At 37.3% G+C, this 21,421-nt stretch overlaps 1 protein-coding gene across 1 annotated transcript; it reads right to left on the bottom strand.

The window, feature by feature from the left end:
* Positions 1-639: 639 nt before the first annotated feature.
* On the bottom strand, positions 640-20,454 carry rragd (ras-related GTP binding D). The gene is made up of 7 exons (XM_079854381.1): positions 20,055-20,454; positions 16,448-16,743; positions 15,123-15,322; positions 14,918-15,032; positions 6,635-6,777; positions 5,313-5,461; positions 640-1,025 (listed from the first exon to the last, which is right to left on the bottom strand). The coding sequence occupies exons 1-7, from the start codon at positions 20,257-20,259 to the stop codon at positions 874-876; spliced, it is 1,260 nt and encodes a 419-aa protein (XP_079710507.1). The 5' UTR covers positions 20,260-20,454; the 3' UTR covers positions 640-873.
* Positions 20,455-21,421: the final 967 nt, after the last annotated feature.

Below are 21,421 nucleotides of genomic sequence, written 5' to 3'. Positions count from 1 at the left end.
CTTTAACTTAAAGTTTCTGATACACTTTACAACTTCAAGTAAATAAACAAAAAAATTCAAAAGATTAAATCGGATCAAAAATCATCTGCAGGGGTAATAAACATTAATAATTATGAATTAAAATAGGAAAGTAATTTTTAATTTTAAGCCATTAAATAATCCAGTAAATACAAAATGTTGCATTTTTGAATTCTTATAAATAAAATGTATTATCATTATTTGCAAACAGTTAAAACATGGATGGCTAAGTTAGACGTGCAAGATATTTAATGCACAACACAGTCTGTATTTTCATTTTAGATTGCTGAAGAGCAGTAAGTGGCCCTAAAGAAGTTTCTGACAAACATAAATTACAATTTTAAGTTAATAAAGCAAAATATTTATGAAACTGAACAGCCATTTAACCATGAACAAATGACAAAGTAAAAAACATCAGCAGGGGCATTGATAAATATAAATAATTCTGAATTAAAAGGTGGAAATTCTGTTTTAATTGAGCAATTAAATTTCTTTCTTCTTTTATAGTGCATATAGAAGTTAAATGACATGTTTGTGCCCTACTGTACATATGCGATAAATATCTTGCTTTAGTGACTTTGGAAATGGCTTTTACCATGTATTTTGTGGGAAATTATATTTGTATAAAAAAATATTATTGAAAAAAAAAAGTGTTCTTTGTGAACAGTTAAAAGTAAAACATGGATGGCTAAGCTAGACGTGCAAGATATTTAATGCACAAATCAGTCTGTATTGCCCTTTTGGATTGCTGAAGAGCAGTAAGTGGCCCAGAAAGAGACTCAGAGCTCAAGCAAAGTCTGTGTGAATCCTTCACACTCGAGTCACTGTAACAGGCTGGACGGCTTTCAATGCTCTTCAATAAGGATGCACCTGAGTCCCGTTTGGCACGGTCTGTCTGCTCCACCTCCTCTGGCTCAGAAGCTTCCGACTCCTCTGCACTTTCAAGCGCACGTCAAACACCTCCTCTATGGCTTTCTTGAAACAGTGGAAATTGTAGTCGATAAGTCCTGTGTGAGCAAAGAGAAGTGTAACTAGCCTGCGGTAGGAAAGTCGTTCGAACCAATCCCAAATTAGACCACTGCATAAATGCACTTTGAATTAAGACTGACACACATAACAAGAGATGTCATTTAGCTTTGATCCAGAGAATGAAAAAAATATATATACATTAAACATTTACTAACACCTACATGCAGCTATATTATGAAATCAAGTGTTCAATATTCAGTACCACTTGATGGGTGCCAATTGGCTTTATGAACTCACAAATTATGAAATAGTCAGTTTAACCAAAGACTTAAGGCATATAAAGATGGTATTCATATTATATTTACATATTACATTATCATTTTCATATACTCATATTACTATTGCTATATCCAAATTCAGAGGCTGCATCCTTTGAAAGATGCATTCGATGCGGCACGACGAAGGCTGTCGCAATTCGAAGGCTCCTTGAAATGCGTCCTTCGTTTTCCCGTGAAACGAAGGATACAACAGATGGATCCTTCGAGGCCTTGCCTACCCCATAATTTATTGCCTGCCAGTGACGACAGGATTCTTTGAGAGAAATTGCCGAATTACACTTTTAAATGCAATTATTAAGTTTCAACTTACTCAAATATATAATAATATAAATGTAAAAATAAAAAAAGCATGTTAAAAGGGTCAAATGTTGGTGTATCTTACTAAGATGGGATTATGCAATCTAGTTTATACTCTTTATTATATTCAGAAATGGACCATAGTGAATATATTTAGACAGTTTGTAAACCCTGTTTTGTTTTCAGACAGTTTAATATAACTTTCAAAAAAGTCCAGTACAAACTTTAGGGTCAGTCAATGGCAGCTGTCACAGTTGCTAGGGGACAAGACTAGTCCTCCATAGGCTAGACCGTCCCATTTAATAATGCTCAGTCTGACTTTCGCGGCCTTCGAAGTACGAGTCCTTCGAAGGATGCAGCCTTTGAATTGGGACACATCCTATGAATGGGAGAAAGTGCAATGTGCAATATAGCGGAATAAGTCCCACCATCTACATTAAAAATTGGTAAAGTCATTGTCACTGACTGTTTCCATAGCAAAAAGAGCTTTTAAAGACAGCTGCAGTGTTCTGAGACACGCACTTAATGACTGCACATGCACACTGGCTGGTCCAGTCTGAAAAACACGGATTTTTTTGTCGTGATTTGAGCATTTAGAAAACAAAATTTGCATTGACGTGCAAATATTATCTGCCACTATTTGTATAGAATAAAATCTAAATACTATTTACATTTAGTGCAAAGAAAATACTGCTGTTTTAAATTAGTGTAAAATAACCTCTGGCAAAAAATAATCAGTTCAGTTAACGATCTATTAGCGTGAATAAATAATTATAATGTATATACTACTATGACTCTCTTTAAACGCTAAGTTATGTCATCAAAGAAGTCAGTGCTGTAGGTTTCCTCTGAACAAATCCACGCCTATGTAATATGCCTTGTTTTCCCCACTGACTAATATGATTTCTCATGATACTCTCCCTAACCCCCTTAGTATTTCCTAGCATGAATATTTCAAACTTCATTAGCCACCCAAGGATTTCACTAATTATCCCATTCTCTGTGAATGCAGCTTACACCAGCAGCTTCTTTTTTGACTGATTGAAGACAAATGTACTGTAGCTGTAAAAGCTAAAAACAGCTTTTAGTAAAAGCTGATCTATAGGTTATTCCTGTTGTCTCAGTTTAATCTATATGTGCTGCATGAAGGAATTGTTAAAAATATATGGCGCATGCTAGTTTTCCTATCAGCTGTCACATTTGATAACACTTAAAGGGATAGTTTACCCAAAAAAATACATTTTGTCATCAATTACTCACCTTCAAGTTGTTTCAAACCTGTAGCCAATGAGTTTCTTAGTTCTGTTGAACACAAAAGAATGTTGGTAACCGGACAGTTGATGGTAGCCACTGACTTCCATAGTATTTTGTTCCTGCTATGGAAGTCAATGGCTGCCATCAACTGTTTGATTACCAAATTTCTTCAAAATATATTTTTTTGTGTTCAACAGAAGAAGAAAAAAACTCGTACAGGTCCTATCCCTTTAAAAAATGGATATTGGTGGAGCAGTAAAAAGAATAGCTATTGATAACTAGAGACAGGGGCTTGCTGTCACTTTTTACTCCAGTGAGTATTTCTATTTTACTTTTTTAAAAGCCAGTTTGTGCTTGGTTTCATAACATCTACATAAAATCACATTTCTACCATCACTGCTAAGGAAAGCAAATCCTCAGTTCAATTAAACTCATTTTAACTGCTATTGGAGAATGCCACTACATGTGGCAACTTGTCACAATAGGAAACAACTGTTTATTGACAATTATTTGTAATTGTAAGTTTAAAAGTTTGGGATAATTTATTTTAAAGAAATGAATATTTTTACTTTAAATTGATCAAATGTGACAGTTATAACAGACATTAACAGCACATCTGAATTATTTCTGATGGATCATGTGACACTAAAGACGGGAGTAAAGGCTACTGAAAAATCAGCTTTGTCATCACATGAATAAATTACATAAAATATACTAAAATAGAAAACAGTTTGTATAAATTGTAATAGTATTTCACAAGTTTTTTCATTTAAAAAACATTAAAAAAATCGTACAGACCCTAAACTTTTGAACGGTAGTGTATATGATCATGAGAATGAAAACCTGCCATTAAAGGGGGGGTGAAATGCTCATTTTCACTCAATCTCCTGTTAATCTTGAGTACCTATAGAGTAGTATTGCATCGTTCATATCTCCAAAAAGTCTTTAGTTTTATTATATTTATAAGTGAAAGATAGACTGTACCGAGTCTTTCCGGAAAAAACCGAGCGGCTGGGGGCGGGCCGTGTGGGCGATGTGCTAAAGCTGTGCTAACGCGCCAAGCTAGTGACAACACACAGAGACATTTGTTCAACAGTTTTACTCACCGCCTGCGGTTCCAACGCACGACTGCGGACCTTTATCATTGTGACTGCTCGATCCTTAAGCATTAGACGATCTGCAAATCCGTGATCTTTGCTTTGTTTATAAAACAATCATCGTCGAAATGCAGGGAAACAGTCTTGCTCAACTCGTTTTTGCCCCGGAAAAACAAACTGCATCCACTATTCCCTTAACGCTGGGTTCTTTGGGAATCTGTGCAGGGTTGTCTTGCCCTGGCAACCAAAAACCCACTTCTTTGGTGACACTGACTTCCCTAAAGCCGAGCAGAGCGCTTAGATGAGGTACTGCTTTCGCTCTCTTGCTCTGGTCTACGAGTGCGCGCGCGCCCGCGATCTTACCGGAGAAGTGCCCTTAGGACCCGTATAAGGAAATTCCGTTACATCTGACGTCACACATGCCCATACTCGAAAAAAACTTTCCGAAACTTGTGACAAACCGGAAGGACAATTTTTGGCACAGAAATACTCCTTCAAAACGTACAATTTAATTTTTGAAACTTTGTCCATGTTTAGCATGGGAATCCAACTCTTTAACAGTGTAAAAAACTCAGTATGCATGAAATAGCATTTCACCCCCCCTTTAAGCAATTAAACAGGCTTTTCAGCTACATTTAAACAGTTAAATAATATTTATACAGTTAAATATATAATAAAATTATTATTCAACTCACAAAAAAGTCATGAACCATACGGCTAAGAGGGTTTTGAACTAATTGATTAAAACTAAAACTGCTAAAGAAAACAACCATTTTTATCATTGGATTCAAAATCTCAATGTTACTGAGGGTGCTTTTGCACTGGGCTCGTTTGCTGTGGTCCGAGCCCGAGCGCGATTGTTCCCGGCACCCCTCACAGCGTTTGTCTGGTTTCACACTCAACCCTGGTGCGTTTGCGTGCATCTTATGTCATCGCAAACGTGCTCGGCGTATAAAACAGAACACGAGTCAATATATTGTTTTTTCTTCCTGAACAAGTGCACACCCGAGTCCGTGTTGCTTTCACATTCACACGAACCGTGGCACGGTTCGAGTGCAACCGAACTCAGACCACCTCCTCCAGGTAGTCTCGAGTTCGGTACCCCAGTGCGCACCCGGGTTCACATGACAGCGTTCACATTAGCGATTTTTTTTATTTTTTTTATGCGAACCGTGCCCCGTTCCGAACTAAACTGCCAGTGTGAAAGCACCCTGAGCCATTGAGACTACTTCTCCATGTGACAACTAGCCCTGGTCTCCCCTAAATGGAAAATGGCATATTTAAACAATAATATAATATATTACACCAAACATATTTCCTCGTTGTCCAGAAAGCTCACCTTTCCTCTCAAAATTCTCTTCCCTGAGGAAACACACCAGGGCAAGAAACTTGGTGACCTCTTTTAGGTACATGACTGTAGTGTTGTTCAAGTGGATTATGGCCATGGAGTCTTTATCATATGGAGTTCCTGCCTCATCTCCGGTCAATCTGTGTATATATAAATAAAAGGACAATTAAAACAAATCACAAACAAAAACGAAACCACTTCTTATCATGTCTTCCTTGTGTTCAGCAGTTCCAGAGACATTACATGCATTTTTTATTTTTCACTTTTCCTTCAATAATGAGTCCGTAATGAACACGTTCCCTGACAGGCGGCTTCCTTTCCCAATTTAGCTAAAGAACAGACTACAGTTGAAAAAAAAAATGAAAAAAAAGTGAAATTGTATCTGTGTGGAACAGATGTTGATTCATATCATAATTATCAAAATGAACAGATGCCCTGTCATAATCCCCTGCTTTTAAAACCAAACAATTTTATGCTATTATGCATGGATATTACAAATATAGAAATATTTTTCACACAAAAAAGAAAAGCACAGAAAAGATGATGAGCAAATTGAGATGATATAATAAAGCGTGTAATTTGAAGCTTCCTGATACTGAGAGCACGGATCAATGCGAACATGATGAATAGGGGAAAAAATAAGTAGCTTATTAATTTCAATGAGTAATAAACAAGCTGGCTGGTGGAAATTAATTCCACAGCAGCTCGACTAATGTACAAATATAAATAAAAGTCATATTCTACAGATTAGCCCACAAGCAGGCATGCAAAAATGGGCCGAACTGAATATAACCACTCCATGCCTCTCAGTTACCGACTAAAGCTAAAATTTGCAGGGTTAACAGTACGGTCTGCTCCCCAATTCATGGAATAGTGCTGAGGTGGCCCATCTGCTCTTGCAAGCCACCGCGAACCGACAGCTGTGCAGCCCCGGGTCAGGCCTGCGTTCCTGTACCCATTAAGACCGCGGTGTCCCGTCAAATTACAGGACAAATAGGGTCGATGGTGCTGGAGGTGCAACTCTCTGCCCTTCCAATGTTTAAAGCCAGTGTTTACACATCCCAGAGTTATATGCTGCTAATCCACAAAAGATTTAATCACAGCCAGCAATGGCTATAGGGAAACAAAGTTGTTGCATGTAGAATGTTTGTGTGTATTTTTAGATGCATGGCAAAGTAGAATTATAGTGAGGGAAAGTGCAAGGCTTGCCATGCTGCTTCATGTCTATGGGATGAGAACGTGTTACATAGCGTATTGTGATCGTGGAGGGAACTGTATGGGATTGAGATGTGGGGAATCTTGGTGTCACTCACCCATAGATGCACGAGATGTCGATAACCACATCTATCATGTCACAACACAACTCGTAGGTCTGCATGTCCACAGGGCTGCTGTCGGTTGCTATGTAAATCTTACTAACCACATCAAAGAGAAAAGCCTTTTCAATCCCTGAATTCTGCAATGAGAGCACAGGGCCGGGTTAGGGGTCAGCAGTTATTCTTAAGAAGAAATGCAGTGGAACAGGACATCATATCTTAGAACACTTTGAAGTGGAAATGAAATTACGCAACCAAGTATACTGAATTGCAAGTACTGTTGTTAGAAAATGCATTAATTCTATAAAAGCTGTTGGAGGACTAGAAATCCTCTTCTTAAGAATAAATGTGACTTTTGTGACTGATGTTTTTAAGTTTGTAAAAGCATCACGGTAGGTTTTATATTGCAGTTAAATACTTTAAATAAATTAAGAATAAAATTAAATAATTTATGTAATATTTTAAATAGCTACGTTCATCTCATTCAAAAGTAAGATCTTTTATGGTCTCAGAGGCTGCATTTACTTGATCAAAAATACAAGTAATATTGCAAATAATTATTACAATTTAGCTGAATTTTCTGCAGTCTTCAGTCACACGATGCTTCAGAAATCATTCCAATATGCTGATTGTGTGCTAAAAAATATTTCTTGTTATTAACAATGTTGAAAACTGTTGTGCCGCTTAATATTTTTGTGGAAACCATGATATAATTTTTCTTTTAGGATTATTTAATGAATAGAAAGTTCAAAAGAACAGAAATTTTATCTAGAAAATGTTTGAAACATTATAAATGTCTTTACTGTCACTTTTGATCAATTTAATGCACCCTTGATGAATAAAAGTAATAATTTCTTTAAAATAAAAACTTTGACTACAGTCTGTGTAAATAATTTTTATAAAATATTTTCACAATGTAGGGACAGAGATCAAGGACATGAATCAATCTATCAAACCAGACAATGCATAAAAAGCAGATTAACATAACAATGCATAGGCAGATGGTTAAGAGATTTCAATCTCCATAATGTCAAATCTATAAATTGTTCAGCTTTCATACTTTCTATAGCATAGTCTTTTTTACCATATCAATTTACCCTCTGCTGCCACCAGCTGGTGAACTGCTCAAGTATTTATGATTCTGCTAAATGTAATTGCTTTTCTGATCAACATAAAAATAAAAGACCGGCACCATGAAATTATATTACGTTTGAGAGAGATCATAATAAATAATAATGGGTTTTGTAATAATCATGTTGAATATTTTTTCCATTGTACTTAACTTCAAGCGGCAAATCACAGGGGCAGTGCAAATGTACCCATGCTAATGGATGAATGTGACCATATACTGTAATGCTCAACAGATAGCAAATTATGCTTTCTGGTTATGCGTCTATACGTGAAAATGATTGGCAAAAACCATCAAATACATAATTTCTTTTGACATGTTCTTGCATGATACTGAAACCACTTTGCAAGTTATAATTAGTGTATCGCTTTTTAATTCTAAATAAGACTTCAATGACATCATAATTGGTCAATTCTTGCTACCTCAGTTCATGCACTCAAAAAATAAATATATATTACTAAACATTTCTAAGGTCTTAATGATAATAACAGTCATTGAGAAAGAACATAATTAAAGGCACACTATGCAAGATTTGTACCTTAATATAACAGCTTCAAAATCATTTCGATGGTAAACGGGGGGTGAGTGGTAATACGTGAGTGGTATTTACGACAGTCACGTTAACTACAAGTACTCCACAGTGACTCTAGGGGTCGCTGTTTTTTTTTCCTCAAAGTGTTTTTATTGGACATCTTATCAAACATAAGATAGACTTTACAATACATTTTCTTTTTATGTTAACCAACCCACCCAAGAACAATCCCCACCTGTTGCACCAATACACATATTAATTTGAAAAAACAAAAAAACAACAATCATTAACATGTTTTAGAGAAGAAAGCACAAGTACGAACAGTATATTACTCCTCTGAAATTGAGATTAGAGAGGGATCCACCCTCCTAATTTGGTCCAGAACCGGTTGCCATATATCAAAAAATTTATTGGCACAGCCTGCTGTAGCATACCTTATTTTTTCCATGGTCAGATTGTATAAAAGATCAATGAGCCACATTTTAAAAGTTGGAGGAGACTTATCTTTCCATTTAAACAGTATCTGCCGTCGAGCTAAAAGAGTGGTAAATGCTATGAGGCTTTTGTTGTTTTGATTTAAGTGAAAGTGCTGCGGTACAATGCCGAATATAGAGATCATGGCATCAGGTTCTACGACTGTTCCCAATGTGTCGGAAATAAATTTAAATATAGACTTCCAAAAATCCTCAAGTTTTGGACAGAACCAAAACATGTGAGACAGAGTGCCTGGTTCGGCTTCACATCTATCACAGTGAGGATCTATGTCTGATTTAAATTTGGCCAGTTTTACTTTAGACCAATGCAATCTATGAACAACTTTAAATTGGATCACTCGATGTCTTTGACATATTGACGATGAGTGAATGTTTTTCAATACAAATTCCCATACATCCTCAGAAATTCCTATAGCCAGTTCCTCTTCCCACAATCTTTTCACGTGAGCTAGAGGTCCCATATTATGAGTATTCATTGCACTATAGATTTTACCAATGGCCCCCTTAGAGTATGGATTCACATTTAGAACAGTCTCAAGAAGTGTCTCAGGTGGTAATGAGGGGAAGTCACTAACAGATGATGCTACAAAACTGCGAAGTTGAAGATATTTAAAGAAGTGAGTGTTGGGAATTTGGAATTTAGTTTTCACTTGCTGAAAGGTTGCAAAAGTACCTTCAATATACATATCCTTTAGTAAGGCCATTTACAGACCAGACACCAAAAGAGTCATCTATAATAGAAGGGGTAAACATGTGATTTCTTACTATGGGAGCATAGACTGATACATCATTAAGTGAAAAATGTCTTCTAAACTGTCCCCATATTTTGAAGGAGTGCTTAACCACTGGACTCAGAGAGTATTTATATATTGGATGAGGTGATGGCAATGTTGAGCAGAGTAATGCATGTAAAGAAGCAGGATGGGATGACAAGTTTTCAAGGGTCAGCCACTTAGGACCACCAGCATGCGAATTAAACCAATATAACATAGAACGAGCATTGGCTGCCCAATAATAGTACTGAAAATTGGGTAATGATAGTCCTCCATGCTCTCGATGTCGCCACAGAACACTTTTACGGATGCGTGCATTTTTCCCATTCCATATAAAAGCTGATACCAGCTTGTCTATCAATATGAAAAACGATTTGGTTAGAAATATCGGGATACACTGGAACAGATATAGAAATCTAGGTAGGATATTCATCTTGACGATGTTTATCCTGCCTCCTAGTGATAGCGGTAGTGTACCCCAACGCTCAAAATCTTGTTTTATAGAATCTATCAATGGAATAAAATTTGTTTTATAGAGGTTCTTGTAATTATTAGTAACCCATATACCTAAATACTTAAATTTATCTTTACTCAATTTAAATGGTAAGGAGTTAAATGTGATAAGTCTGGCTGCAGTGTTAATCGGCATAAGTTCACTTTTTTGCATGTTTATTTTATATCCTGATATTTTCCCAAAACTACCAAGTAATGACAGTAGACGAGGCAGGGTCCTAAGCGGCTCAGACACATACAAGAGAGTATCATCCGCATATAGGGACACTTTATGTTCGGATTCACCCCTCAGTATGCCTTTAATAGTATTATCGGACCGTATTGCCACTGCCAGGGGCTCAATCATCAGTGCAAATAATGAGGGGGATAATGGGCAACCCTGCCTAGTCCCGCGGCCTAATTGGAAAAAGGATGATATGTTATTGTTTGTCCGAATTGCTGCTACAGGAGAGGAATATAAAATATTGTTCCATGAAATGAATTTGGCACTAAAGCCAAATTTCTTCAAGGTATAAAAGAGGTAGTCCCACTCCACCCGATCAAATGCTTTTTCAGCATCAAGTGACAAAAGCACCTCAGGTATATCGGGTGGAGTGGGATAGTGAAGGATATTCAGAAGTCTGCGTATATTGTAGAATGAATATAGATTTTTGATAAAGCCAGTCTGATCATCAGACACTATTGAAGGTATAACAATCTCTAATCGACATGCTAAAAGTTTGGCAAATATTTTACTATCAACGTTTAACAATGAGATAGGTCGGTGTGAGCTACAATCTAATTTACTTTTACCCTTTTTATGAATTAAAGAAATAACTGCTTGTCTCATGGTTTCTGGTAACGACCCTGAGATGAAGGACTCATCATAGACAGCGAGTAAAATAGGGGAAAGTTGTGAGGAGAATTTTTTTGAAAAATTCGCTCGGAAAACCATCTGGCCCCGGCGATTTTCCACTTTGCATGGTGGCAATTGCTTTCAATATTTCGGCCTTTGAAAATGGTCTTTCCACATCTGAGGCATATTGTTCATCAATAGTGGGCAGAGTAAATTTGCTGAAAAATGAGTCAAACAATACCTCGTTTCTACTGGATTCAGATGTATATAATTGAGAATAATACTCCTTAAACCTATTATTAATCTCTAATGGATCAGTTAATTTTTTGTCGTGTTCATCAGTAATTTCAAGGATTGATTGGTCCACACTTTGTTGCCATAGTTGATGAGCTAAAAAAATTTCCTATTTTTTCGCCGTGTTCATAAGACTTATGTCTGGATTTATTCAAAAGGTTCTCAATAAGTTTCATAGATAACAGATTGAATTCTGTCTGAAGAGCCAATCGTTCCTTAAATAAATCAACCGATGGCGAGTGTGAAAGAACCCCATCAATTTGCAGAATATCACTTTCTATCTTTTTAAGCCTTTCCTGTTGTTTTTTCTTTACACGGGCACTATACGATATGATTTGGCCTCTGAGATAGGCTTTTAACGTTTCCCAAATTAGACAGTAAGACACCCCTGGGGTCCGGTTATGCTCTAAAAACTCATGTATTTCCTTGGAAATAAATTGAACTAACTCAGTATCTGAGAGTAGTAATGTATTAAATCGCCACGGCCGATATCCACTGCTTGTAGTAGGCAAGTTTAAAGTAATTAACAGTGGTGCGTGGTCTGATATCACTATTGCCTGGTATTCACATTTACTAATGAAAGTAAACTATTATCAACAAAAAAATAATCGATTCGAGAATATGTTTTGTGAACCGGTGAATAGAAGGAGTAACATCTGCGCCCAGGATTCTGAAAGCGCCAAACATCAGTCATGCCATAAGTTTTAAGAAGCTGATTAAGTACTACTGTTGAACGAGTTAGTTGCATGGTCTTGGGTGAACTGCGATCCAATGAGGACGACAGTACACAATTAATACCTCCTCCTAATATGACCTGATGTGTATCTATATCAGGTATTCGAGAGAAGAGGCTGGTAAAAAATGCACTATCATCCCAGTTAGGTGCGTACACATTCGCTAGAACTACTGGGGTACCGTTCAGTCTGCCCACTACTATTACATAACGGCCAGCAGAGTCAGCATCAACTTTTGACACTACAAACGGGATAGTCTTTTTGATCAAAATAGCCGTTCCCCTAGATTTAGAATGAAAAATAGAGTGGAATATTTGTCCCACCCATCCCCCTCTAAGCCTAAAATGGTCAGATGTGTTCAAATGGGTTTCTTGCAGGAAGGCAATATCTGCATTCAGCTCCTTAAGGTGTGAGAGTACTTTTCGGCGGTTAACTGGTTGATTTAGTGATTTAACATTCCAACTGACAAAGTTTATCTGGCAAGTGCCTGATACATCAGTGTGAGCGTTCATTTATATTAGTGTTAAGTATTTATAAATTGTAGTACGGATCCAGCCTAAGTAACATTTGTGCCACGTAAACAGAAGATAGTCCCTCCCCAACCTAAAGTTAGCAAAACAAAAAATAGGAGCAGTCAATTTAGTGCAACAGTAACTTCCCCAGAACATGGTGAGATAATAACCCCTCACAAATAACAAATCCACGCATAAAGTGCTTTTTTAAAGTACTCTAGCTCTGCAGCTTGCTCTGCACAGACATACAACAGAATATTTTAATATAACCCCAATGTTTCAGATTAAATAGAAAAATAAAGGAAGAGTGGTGCTTTTTATCTTCTAACAGACTTTAAAGGGCTCTACACACCGGGACGAATATCGGCGCGCGTTATTCGCCAGCGTTTTTCAACGCGTTTTTTGTGTTCACACCCAAGCGATTTTCGCTGACGATGAGCCGAGTGAACATGCAAATTCATTCCCTGACATTAGATGGCGCTTAATGTAAAACAGAAACCACTCCATAACAGTTCTCTTTTATCAAGATTTTTGTAGTCGCTGTCGCGTTTGTCATATAGTTCTTTATGTTCCGACACCAACGAGACCAGCAGCTCTACAATCATCTTGCCTTGCATCTTCCTCGTCTTATTTCTTCCCGGCAGTGTAGACGCTACTTGGTGTATATCTTCTTTGTTGTTACGTATGTGTGCTCGGCAAGTTGTGTTTTACTGTAACTTCGGAAGCTCCAGACACGTGAACAAAAGCGCCAATCTCATTGGTCGGATAGTTTTTGACGCGGCGCGTCAAACCAAAAAAACGAACCCGAGGCGTTTTTAAAAAAATGACGCTTTTACGCGTGCCGTTTTTCGCGTCGGTGTGCACACTCACATTGGCGCCCTTTGTTTAGTCACGAGGCGTTAAACGTCGGCGAATATCGCACGCGAAATTCGTCCCGGTGTGAACAGGCCTTAAGACTGGTAAAAAAAAATAATAAAAAAATAAAATAAAATAAAAATAAATAATAATAATAAAAAAAAAGAGATAAAATCCATTACATATAAACATAACAGTAACTGTAGCACAGCCTTTCATTGACAAAAAAAAAAGGACCTTAAAAGAAATTAACTTAACTGTAGTCCCATATCAACAAGCCTCATTGTTGTATTTTGCATTATTGTTTACCAAACTTAGACAAGCGAAGCTAAGCCACCTAGAATATTGTCTTTAACATACGCCATGGCCTCTGTTGCGTCTTGAAACTGCTTATCTGTCCCGTTATACGTGATCCGAAATCGGGCTGGATGTAGGAGACCATAGCGAACCCCCTCTCGTCCTCGAAGTAGTTTACGGACCTCGTTGAACGCCGACCTGGCGCGGGCTACACTCGGTGGATAGTCAGGAAAGATGAGTATGTTTGAGCCGTTGTGTTGTAGCGGGCCAGATTCCCGTGCGCGGTGGAGGATTTCGACACAATCTTGATAGTAGTGCAATTTTGCTATAATCGCTCTTGGTTTGCCATCCATCCGTTTCGCCTGTAAAGTGCGGTGGGATCTGTCAATCAGCACGTCTTTATCCATTTTAAGGACTTTTTTAATCAGCCTTGAAACAGAAGCAGGGGTGCTGGAACCATCTTCCTCAGCTACATTCATAATGCGGATATTTGACCTCCGCATTCGACCTTCCATGTCCAAGCATTTCTCCTGTAGATTTTGAACATTTTCCTCCAGCTTGCGCACCGAGTTTTGTAGCTCCATGATATCATCCGAGCATCCTGAGAGTCCTCTTTCCATGTCCGTCACAGTTGTTCTAATCACTTCCAGGTCTGACCGAAAAGCTGATGTGTTGTTAGCTATCTCCCGTCTCACTGCTTGTAGCTCTAATCTAACTCCATCAAACTCTTTAAACATGATTGACTTTAACTCGGTTTGGAAAAGCGTGATCATCTCCATTTTTATAGAGGACAATAACTCTTCCTTCATCTCCGTCGTCATATCGATCTTTTCTCCAGTTTGTTGAGCTTGTTCAGCCATCTCGGGTGTCGTGTTAGCGCCGTTGCCAATGCTAGGTGTATCGGTGCTCGTCTTGTTAGCAGAGGCCTTGCCCGTATATTTGTATTTACGCAGGTTGTTCGCCATTTACATTTTTTCAGGGAATAAATCGTCTTCAAAGATGCAGGACAGTCTTGGATAGTCTTTTTGTATCACACATTCGACTAAAGCACCATTTAAAAGGGTAAAAAAATATAATTTTGTGCAGAGCTCTCTAAACTTGCAACCTACTCCATTGCCTGCTCGCTAGCGCCCCCCAGGGGTCGCTGTTTGAGAAAAACGGAAACGGCATAGTGTGCCTTTAATTCAACACTAAGTACTGATAATAGATTCATCCCTGATAAGATTTATCAATGCTGAAAATAAGTGAAACCAAGATATTAAAACTAGTGAGGTAGGCCACACAGAGAACTAAAAGATGTTCAGCTACTCACAGATATGAAAATGTTAAGCAGATTCTCAAGGGTGGGAAGTTGAGGGATGAGTTTCTGCACAACTTTACTGAAAGCCTCAAAGATTGAATGATCATAGATGCTTGTCAAGTAGAAACTGAAAGAAATAATACATTTCACATCACAATTCCAACATCTGAAGATATTTTTAAAACTGCCACAATATCTGAGCAGTTATAATACAAACCTTAAGTGTATTCTTTCTAAACCAGCATCGGCTAGATCATCATTGGCTCGTTTGTGAATGTCCCTCTGTTTCTCAATCTTGTGGTCATCTGACAGCCCATCCACCTTGTGGATGAACACCTCAAAGTTGATATCTGGATTGACCTTGTAGGCTCTTGTCACAGTGAGGTGAAGTCTACTCAGAGCCTCCACATAATCATCCTGTACAGGAAGACATTATAGTGTGTTTTTAAGACAGACAGAACATTTTAAAGCACTACAAACCCAAGAACTGAAAAAAGCCCCCTCGGTCAACTGGTTCTGAGACTTACTAACCTGACTAACTCTACTAACACTAACCAGTCTCAGATCAGCACTGCTTCTCACACAAACATTAAAATACACCAAATTATCAAACAGTCTAAAAATACATATCTGGAACACTGGGATCAGGAAACTAAAACACACAGTAAATTACAATTCTATTGAACTCTGAAATCAAATTATGAATTGGAAGAATATCTCCAGAGTGTGAGGATCCTGAGCAAGTACAGGCTGAGTGAACACAGCCTAGCCATCGAGACCGGCAGACACAGAAAAAGATCTTTTTACCCCGAGAGCAAAGGGTGTGTGTTCACTGTAGGACAGGAGAGATTGAGACAGAGACGCACTTCCTCCTTCACTGTCACAAATACAGTTCAATCAGAGACCTCTACATAAACAAATTCACAAACTTAATAAAGAACTTTACAGCCATGACTGAAGTAGATCAGATAAAGATCATACTAGGAGAGGGACAGACAGCAGCACTGGCTGCCAGATACGTGTGTGTGTGTGTGTGTGTGTGTGTGTGTGTGTGTGTGTGTGTGTGTGTGTGTGTGTGTGTGTGTGTGTGTGCCACAGCCTGAGAGACAGCAGGTGAATGTGTGTGTAATGTGTGTGTCTGACCTCAGTGTGTTTCCCAATCCCAACTGTCCACCACCACAGTGACCCTCAGTAATGTGTGTGTGTGTGTGTGTGTGTGTGTGTGTGTGTGTGTATGTTAAAACACTGTGGTATCAAATGTTCACACATTTTAATTTGTTACACTTTAAATTTGTACAATTAATTTAATTTGTACATTTAAATTTAAGTTATGTTATAATATTTTATTATTTTGATGTATTTATAATTATTCTATGTATTCCAAGCTTTGGCAATATTGTATTATGTACAGTCATGCCAATAAAGCAATTTTGAATTGAATTGAAAGATAGACAGACAGACAGACAGACAGACATAGATAGATAGATAGATAGATAGATAGATAGATAGATAGATAGATAGATAGATAGATAGCCATTTCACCTGAGAGTCTATGACAAAGATGAGAGCCCCTGTGCCACGAAATATCATCTCATAGTCGAATGTGGGGTCGAAGAAATCAATCTGACCAGGAAAGTCCCAGATTTGGAAGCTGACAAAGGAACTGTTGGAAACATCCTCTCGGCAAATCTTATTGGTGCTCTCCAGAAAGAGAGTCTCGTTGGGTGACATCTTGTGGAATACAACCTTCTGAATGGAAGACTTGCCACTTCGCCTCAGGCCCATGAGCAGGATCCGAGGTTTCACCTCACTGCTGAACGGATCACTGAACCCCAGCACTGTACAACAGCCAAACACAGGAACACTGCTTGAGAATATGCATCATAAACACGCAGGCTATTTCTGGTTAATGGTAAACCAAAGGCAGAATTCAAACAACTAAACTGAGCCAAAATGAACTGCTAGTGACCGCTATACTACAACTAATGTTCAAACATTTGGGGTCAATAAGATTTATTTATTTTAATACTTTTATTTAGCAAGGATGCATGAAAATGGCCAAAAGTGACAGTAAAGCATTTAAGTTGTTACAATAGATTTCTATTGGTAAATGCAGTATATGTTTGTTTACTAATTTATGTTGTCTGATAGGAATAAGAGTGACAACCTTATATTTCCAGGAAATGTGGTAGTGAGTTGGGTTTTGGGTATGACATGAACAGACTCACCCTCATATATTCACCCTCATGTTATTCCAAACCTGTACGAGTTTCTTTCTTCTGCTGAACACAAAAGAAGATATTTCAAAGAATGTTGGTAATCAAACAGGTAACGGCACCCATTGACTTCCATAGTAGGAAAAAAGAAATACTATGCAAGTCAATGCTGACCATAAACTGTCTTGTTACCAACATTCTTTAAAATATCTTCTTTTGTGTTTACGTTTAATTTTTGGGTGAACTATCCCTTTAACAGCTAATTGTCTGTCATGTCACTGATGTTGCCTTTAGCATGAGATTTTGCTGTCAATCACTAATGTTAGTGTAATCTGTGCTTATAGAGCGAGACACATCTATAACCAAATATTTGAAGAATGACAACAGCTGGAGTGTATTGAATTACTAAAAAAAGGTTACTAAAAAAATTACATCTTCAAAAAAACTACACAAAGCCTTGATATTTACTGCCAAGTCTGCGATTTTCTTGTCACTATGGTTACCGGCATCACTCAAGGTTATCTTTCGTCAGATAAAAAAGATTGAGCCTATACAGAAAGTATCTGATTGAAAGTCATGTATTCAAAACGATAATAACTAGTCCAAAATGAAAGTACACCTAAAAAAGAGCTGCATGTAAGGATAACAAAAATTATGGCTAACAAGTTTTTTTTTTTTTTTTCCTGCATGTAGCCGAAACCATGAATGTTTTGACATAAAACATCTTATAGAAAGATTAAAGGCGGCATTTGAATAATTGTCATATTTATTTAACTTCAAAACAGTATCATTCTGCATCATTGCGCAATAATTTACATCTAAAAGAGTCATGAACGTTGACACAAACTGCCATTAATGACATCTGCTGGGGACAAGTTCTAACAGTCTCAATTAGGCATGTATAGCTAAGAAGTGAAAAGAGAAATGGCATACTAATCCCATCAGTTTAAATCATATCAGCAGGATGACTGGTAGAGGGCATGAGTGTGGAGTTGTGGGCACAGCCTACACTGGCATTCCACTCCTTCATATCACATGCTGCAGATGATTTGATGACTGTGACCTTGCTAGCTCTCAGCTGAGGAATGTCAACTGCATTTGGTGAGACTGAGGGACACTTCTAGTCTCAAAATACAGCCTGCAGTGTTTATCGAAGTGTCTAACAGGGGCACCACATAGTGAGGAGTAGCAGTGTGTTTGTGCTTGTTAAACGGGTCCAGTTCCAGGAAAGTCCTGGAAAACTTCAGCTGACTGAGCTGACAATCATCGTTTGCATCTAAAGTTGTGTGTACAAACAATGGAATGAAACAAGAAATGCTTAGCTTAAAAATCAAACTGGTTTCTAAGAAATCTTGTAAGTTTAAGCATGAAGTTAAATTATACCATGGTATGTCTGAACACTGGACTCTGATTGGAAAAACTGTAAAAAAAAATCTAATTTTCTAAAATCTAATCACTGTTCTATATTAATGTACTGTTTTTACTGAAGCGCACACACACATACGTCACTCGCAGACAGAGATCAGAGACAGTGGTTTTCCTGCAGAATTGGGCTACTTTCACACTGTTTTCAAGGGTTGAACGAGCTAGTTTTGGCTTTGATTCCTTGTTTTGAAGCAATCGGGCTGGTTTTGTTATGCAGAGCTGGCAACCCTAATTGAAGAAAGCTGCGCAAAAACAGAAACAGGAGCACAGAAACTAGTTGTCAACGCTGCCCTGCGACTTTTATTGTTAATAAATTAACTTTGCTACTGAATCTCTACATTATAAGGAGGTTGAACAGCGTCGCTGTTTTTGAAGTAATTAAACACAGCTTCATTTTTGACGCTGCACAGACGCAGGTAATTCACACGCATATCTCTCTCTCTCTCTCTCTATAGGCTAATTCATTCAAATAAATATTATAATTAAATAAAATAAACATAACCATACCACACTATTTTATCTCATTCAAATTTAGCGCTACAAATACCAATGACAGATTTAACTTGACAATGCTGGCAAATTACCATGGTATAATCAGGATAATCCACGGCTAGCTGTGCGTTAAACGATTTCAACGCACGACATGGAGGCAAAGAATCGCCCGACGCGAAGCTTCCATAAAGATCAAATAGCCAAACACAAATCCATACACAAACTTATATAACAAAACAGGTAAGACAAGTAAGGCAAGGTAAGAAATGTATGCCCTCATTAATAAACCCCTTGTAAATATTTACCATAGTATTTCCACCAATTAGTAGTACCAATTTAGTTAAGCTACTACAGTTTGTTGCAACTTTCAAAACCATATCACTGTTTCAAGTAGCTAATCTTTTTTATGATATGGTGGCTAATGCCAAATCACCATAGTTTTAATGCAGTAACACATCCCCCTTTTTAATAAATCTCTTATGAACTTTTACCAAAACACAGTTCCCACCAAAACACCTTACAGTAGTAACCAGTTATTAGCAGTACTTTTAAAACCATAATACATTTTAATAGGATCTCACATAGTGTAAGAAGCCTGCAGAATTGAATTTAAAAAAATATATAATATCAAGTTACCACAACTTATTAATAAATCCCTCATAAATATTTACCAACCAAAGTTTCCAACAACACCGTTGCTGAAACTATTGTTGGTAGGCCTACTTTTAAAACCATAATACATTTAAATATAATCTCAAACATTGTAAGAAGCTTACAGAATATTTAATTGAGTATTTCTTGTTTAATATTTATTTATTTATTTATTACATTTGGTCGCTAATAACATCAAGGAACCACAGTTCTGTGACTTGTAGTGACAAACTAACTGTTGTATTTTAGAGGGAATTACTGTTACCATCTTTTTGTAATGGAATTACACTTTGCGCCCGTTTAGAAACATGTAAAATATAGATGAGCCCTTATTTTTGAGTGCAAAATTAATTCTATCCCCTAACCTCCTTCATCACAGCCGCAGTCTCCGTCCCCGTCAGTGAATGTGTCGAAATCATCATCGTCGTCATAATATCCGAACGACAGCGCTTCGTTTTCTCCGTCCACTTCATTGTAGTTCCTTTCGCTTGTCATTCTCAGAGTTTGAGAAATTTTATCTGAGGAGGCAGCCAAACTTTTCCACATTGTCACCTGATATGGCCAAGCCATGGTGAACTTTCACCTCCCCCCCTCACACACACACACACACACCGCAGACCGCCTGCGTGAGGAATCACAGCACATTGTGACAATTCATCACCGTCATCTCAGAATGAAGCAAGAGTTGCAGTGCAGAAGAACTTTGTGAGAGGACAGACGCCTCCCTTCCCCAAACAAACATGCCATGCATGGACTCCGACGATGGCTGTCACTGTGGATCTCGGGAGATGTAGTTTTTTATTCACACTTCGCCAATAATAGTTTATTTTTCTCGTTATTAATGTTGTTATTTTATTATTTTACACTGAAATAATAAAGTACACCAAATGGCAAAACAAACATTAAAACAATTTATAATAATATATTAAAAAAGAATAATGTATAATAATTTAATATATAATAACACAACAGCCTACTGTAATTTATATATATTAATATAGGCTATACATTTAATGTTTGACGACATTTTAACTTTTATGTATTTAGTATTTTAGTATTATTAATATTAAAAAATCTTAAATAGTTTACGTTATTTTATTATATTACTATACTAAGTATTAGTAAATATAGCCTAAATAATATTAATCTATCTATCATAATTTTGTTTAATTTCTAAACTAGATGCTAGTCGAAATTATCTACTTTTTTATTATTTCAGAAACCAAATATGGATTTCAAAGCCAAGGACAGATGGAGATTTGGCCTGTTATTTGATTGTGAGCTGTCCATCTGTGCAAGCCGCTGGATGGCGCTGCGATGTCGCGCTCAATAACTATTATGAATATTCAATGAGAGACGAAAGTTTATGAGAGACGATAGAGTCTCATTCTCTCTTCCGGTTCACTATTGAAAATCTATATAATTAATACCATATAATTGTTATTAAGATTAGCCTAATTTGTTAATTTTTCTAATTTAGCTCTCTTTCTGTTGAGAGTAAAACTTCTCAAAGTCTCAAACTTTATTATTGTACACCGCTATTGAGAACTAAATAGAGAATTCTTTTTAAATTCGAATTGAATTCCGTAATTCGAATTGAATTTGAATTTAGAGTAGCAAAATATACTTTGTCCTGAATGATGTTCCAATGTGAGCCTTACAGCCAAAAAAAAGGGGAATAGGTCTACTCAATGCACTGCTTAATGCGGAATAAAGACAATTGCATCAGAGA

The sequence above is a fragment of the Squalius cephalus genome (assembly GCF_949319135.1).
Source record: "Squalius cephalus genome assembly, chromosome: 20".
NCBI classification, from domain to species: domain Eukaryota; kingdom Metazoa; phylum Chordata; class Actinopteri; order Cypriniformes; family Leuciscidae; genus Squalius; species Squalius cephalus.
This window is presented reverse-complemented; position numbering and strand designations above follow the sequence as displayed.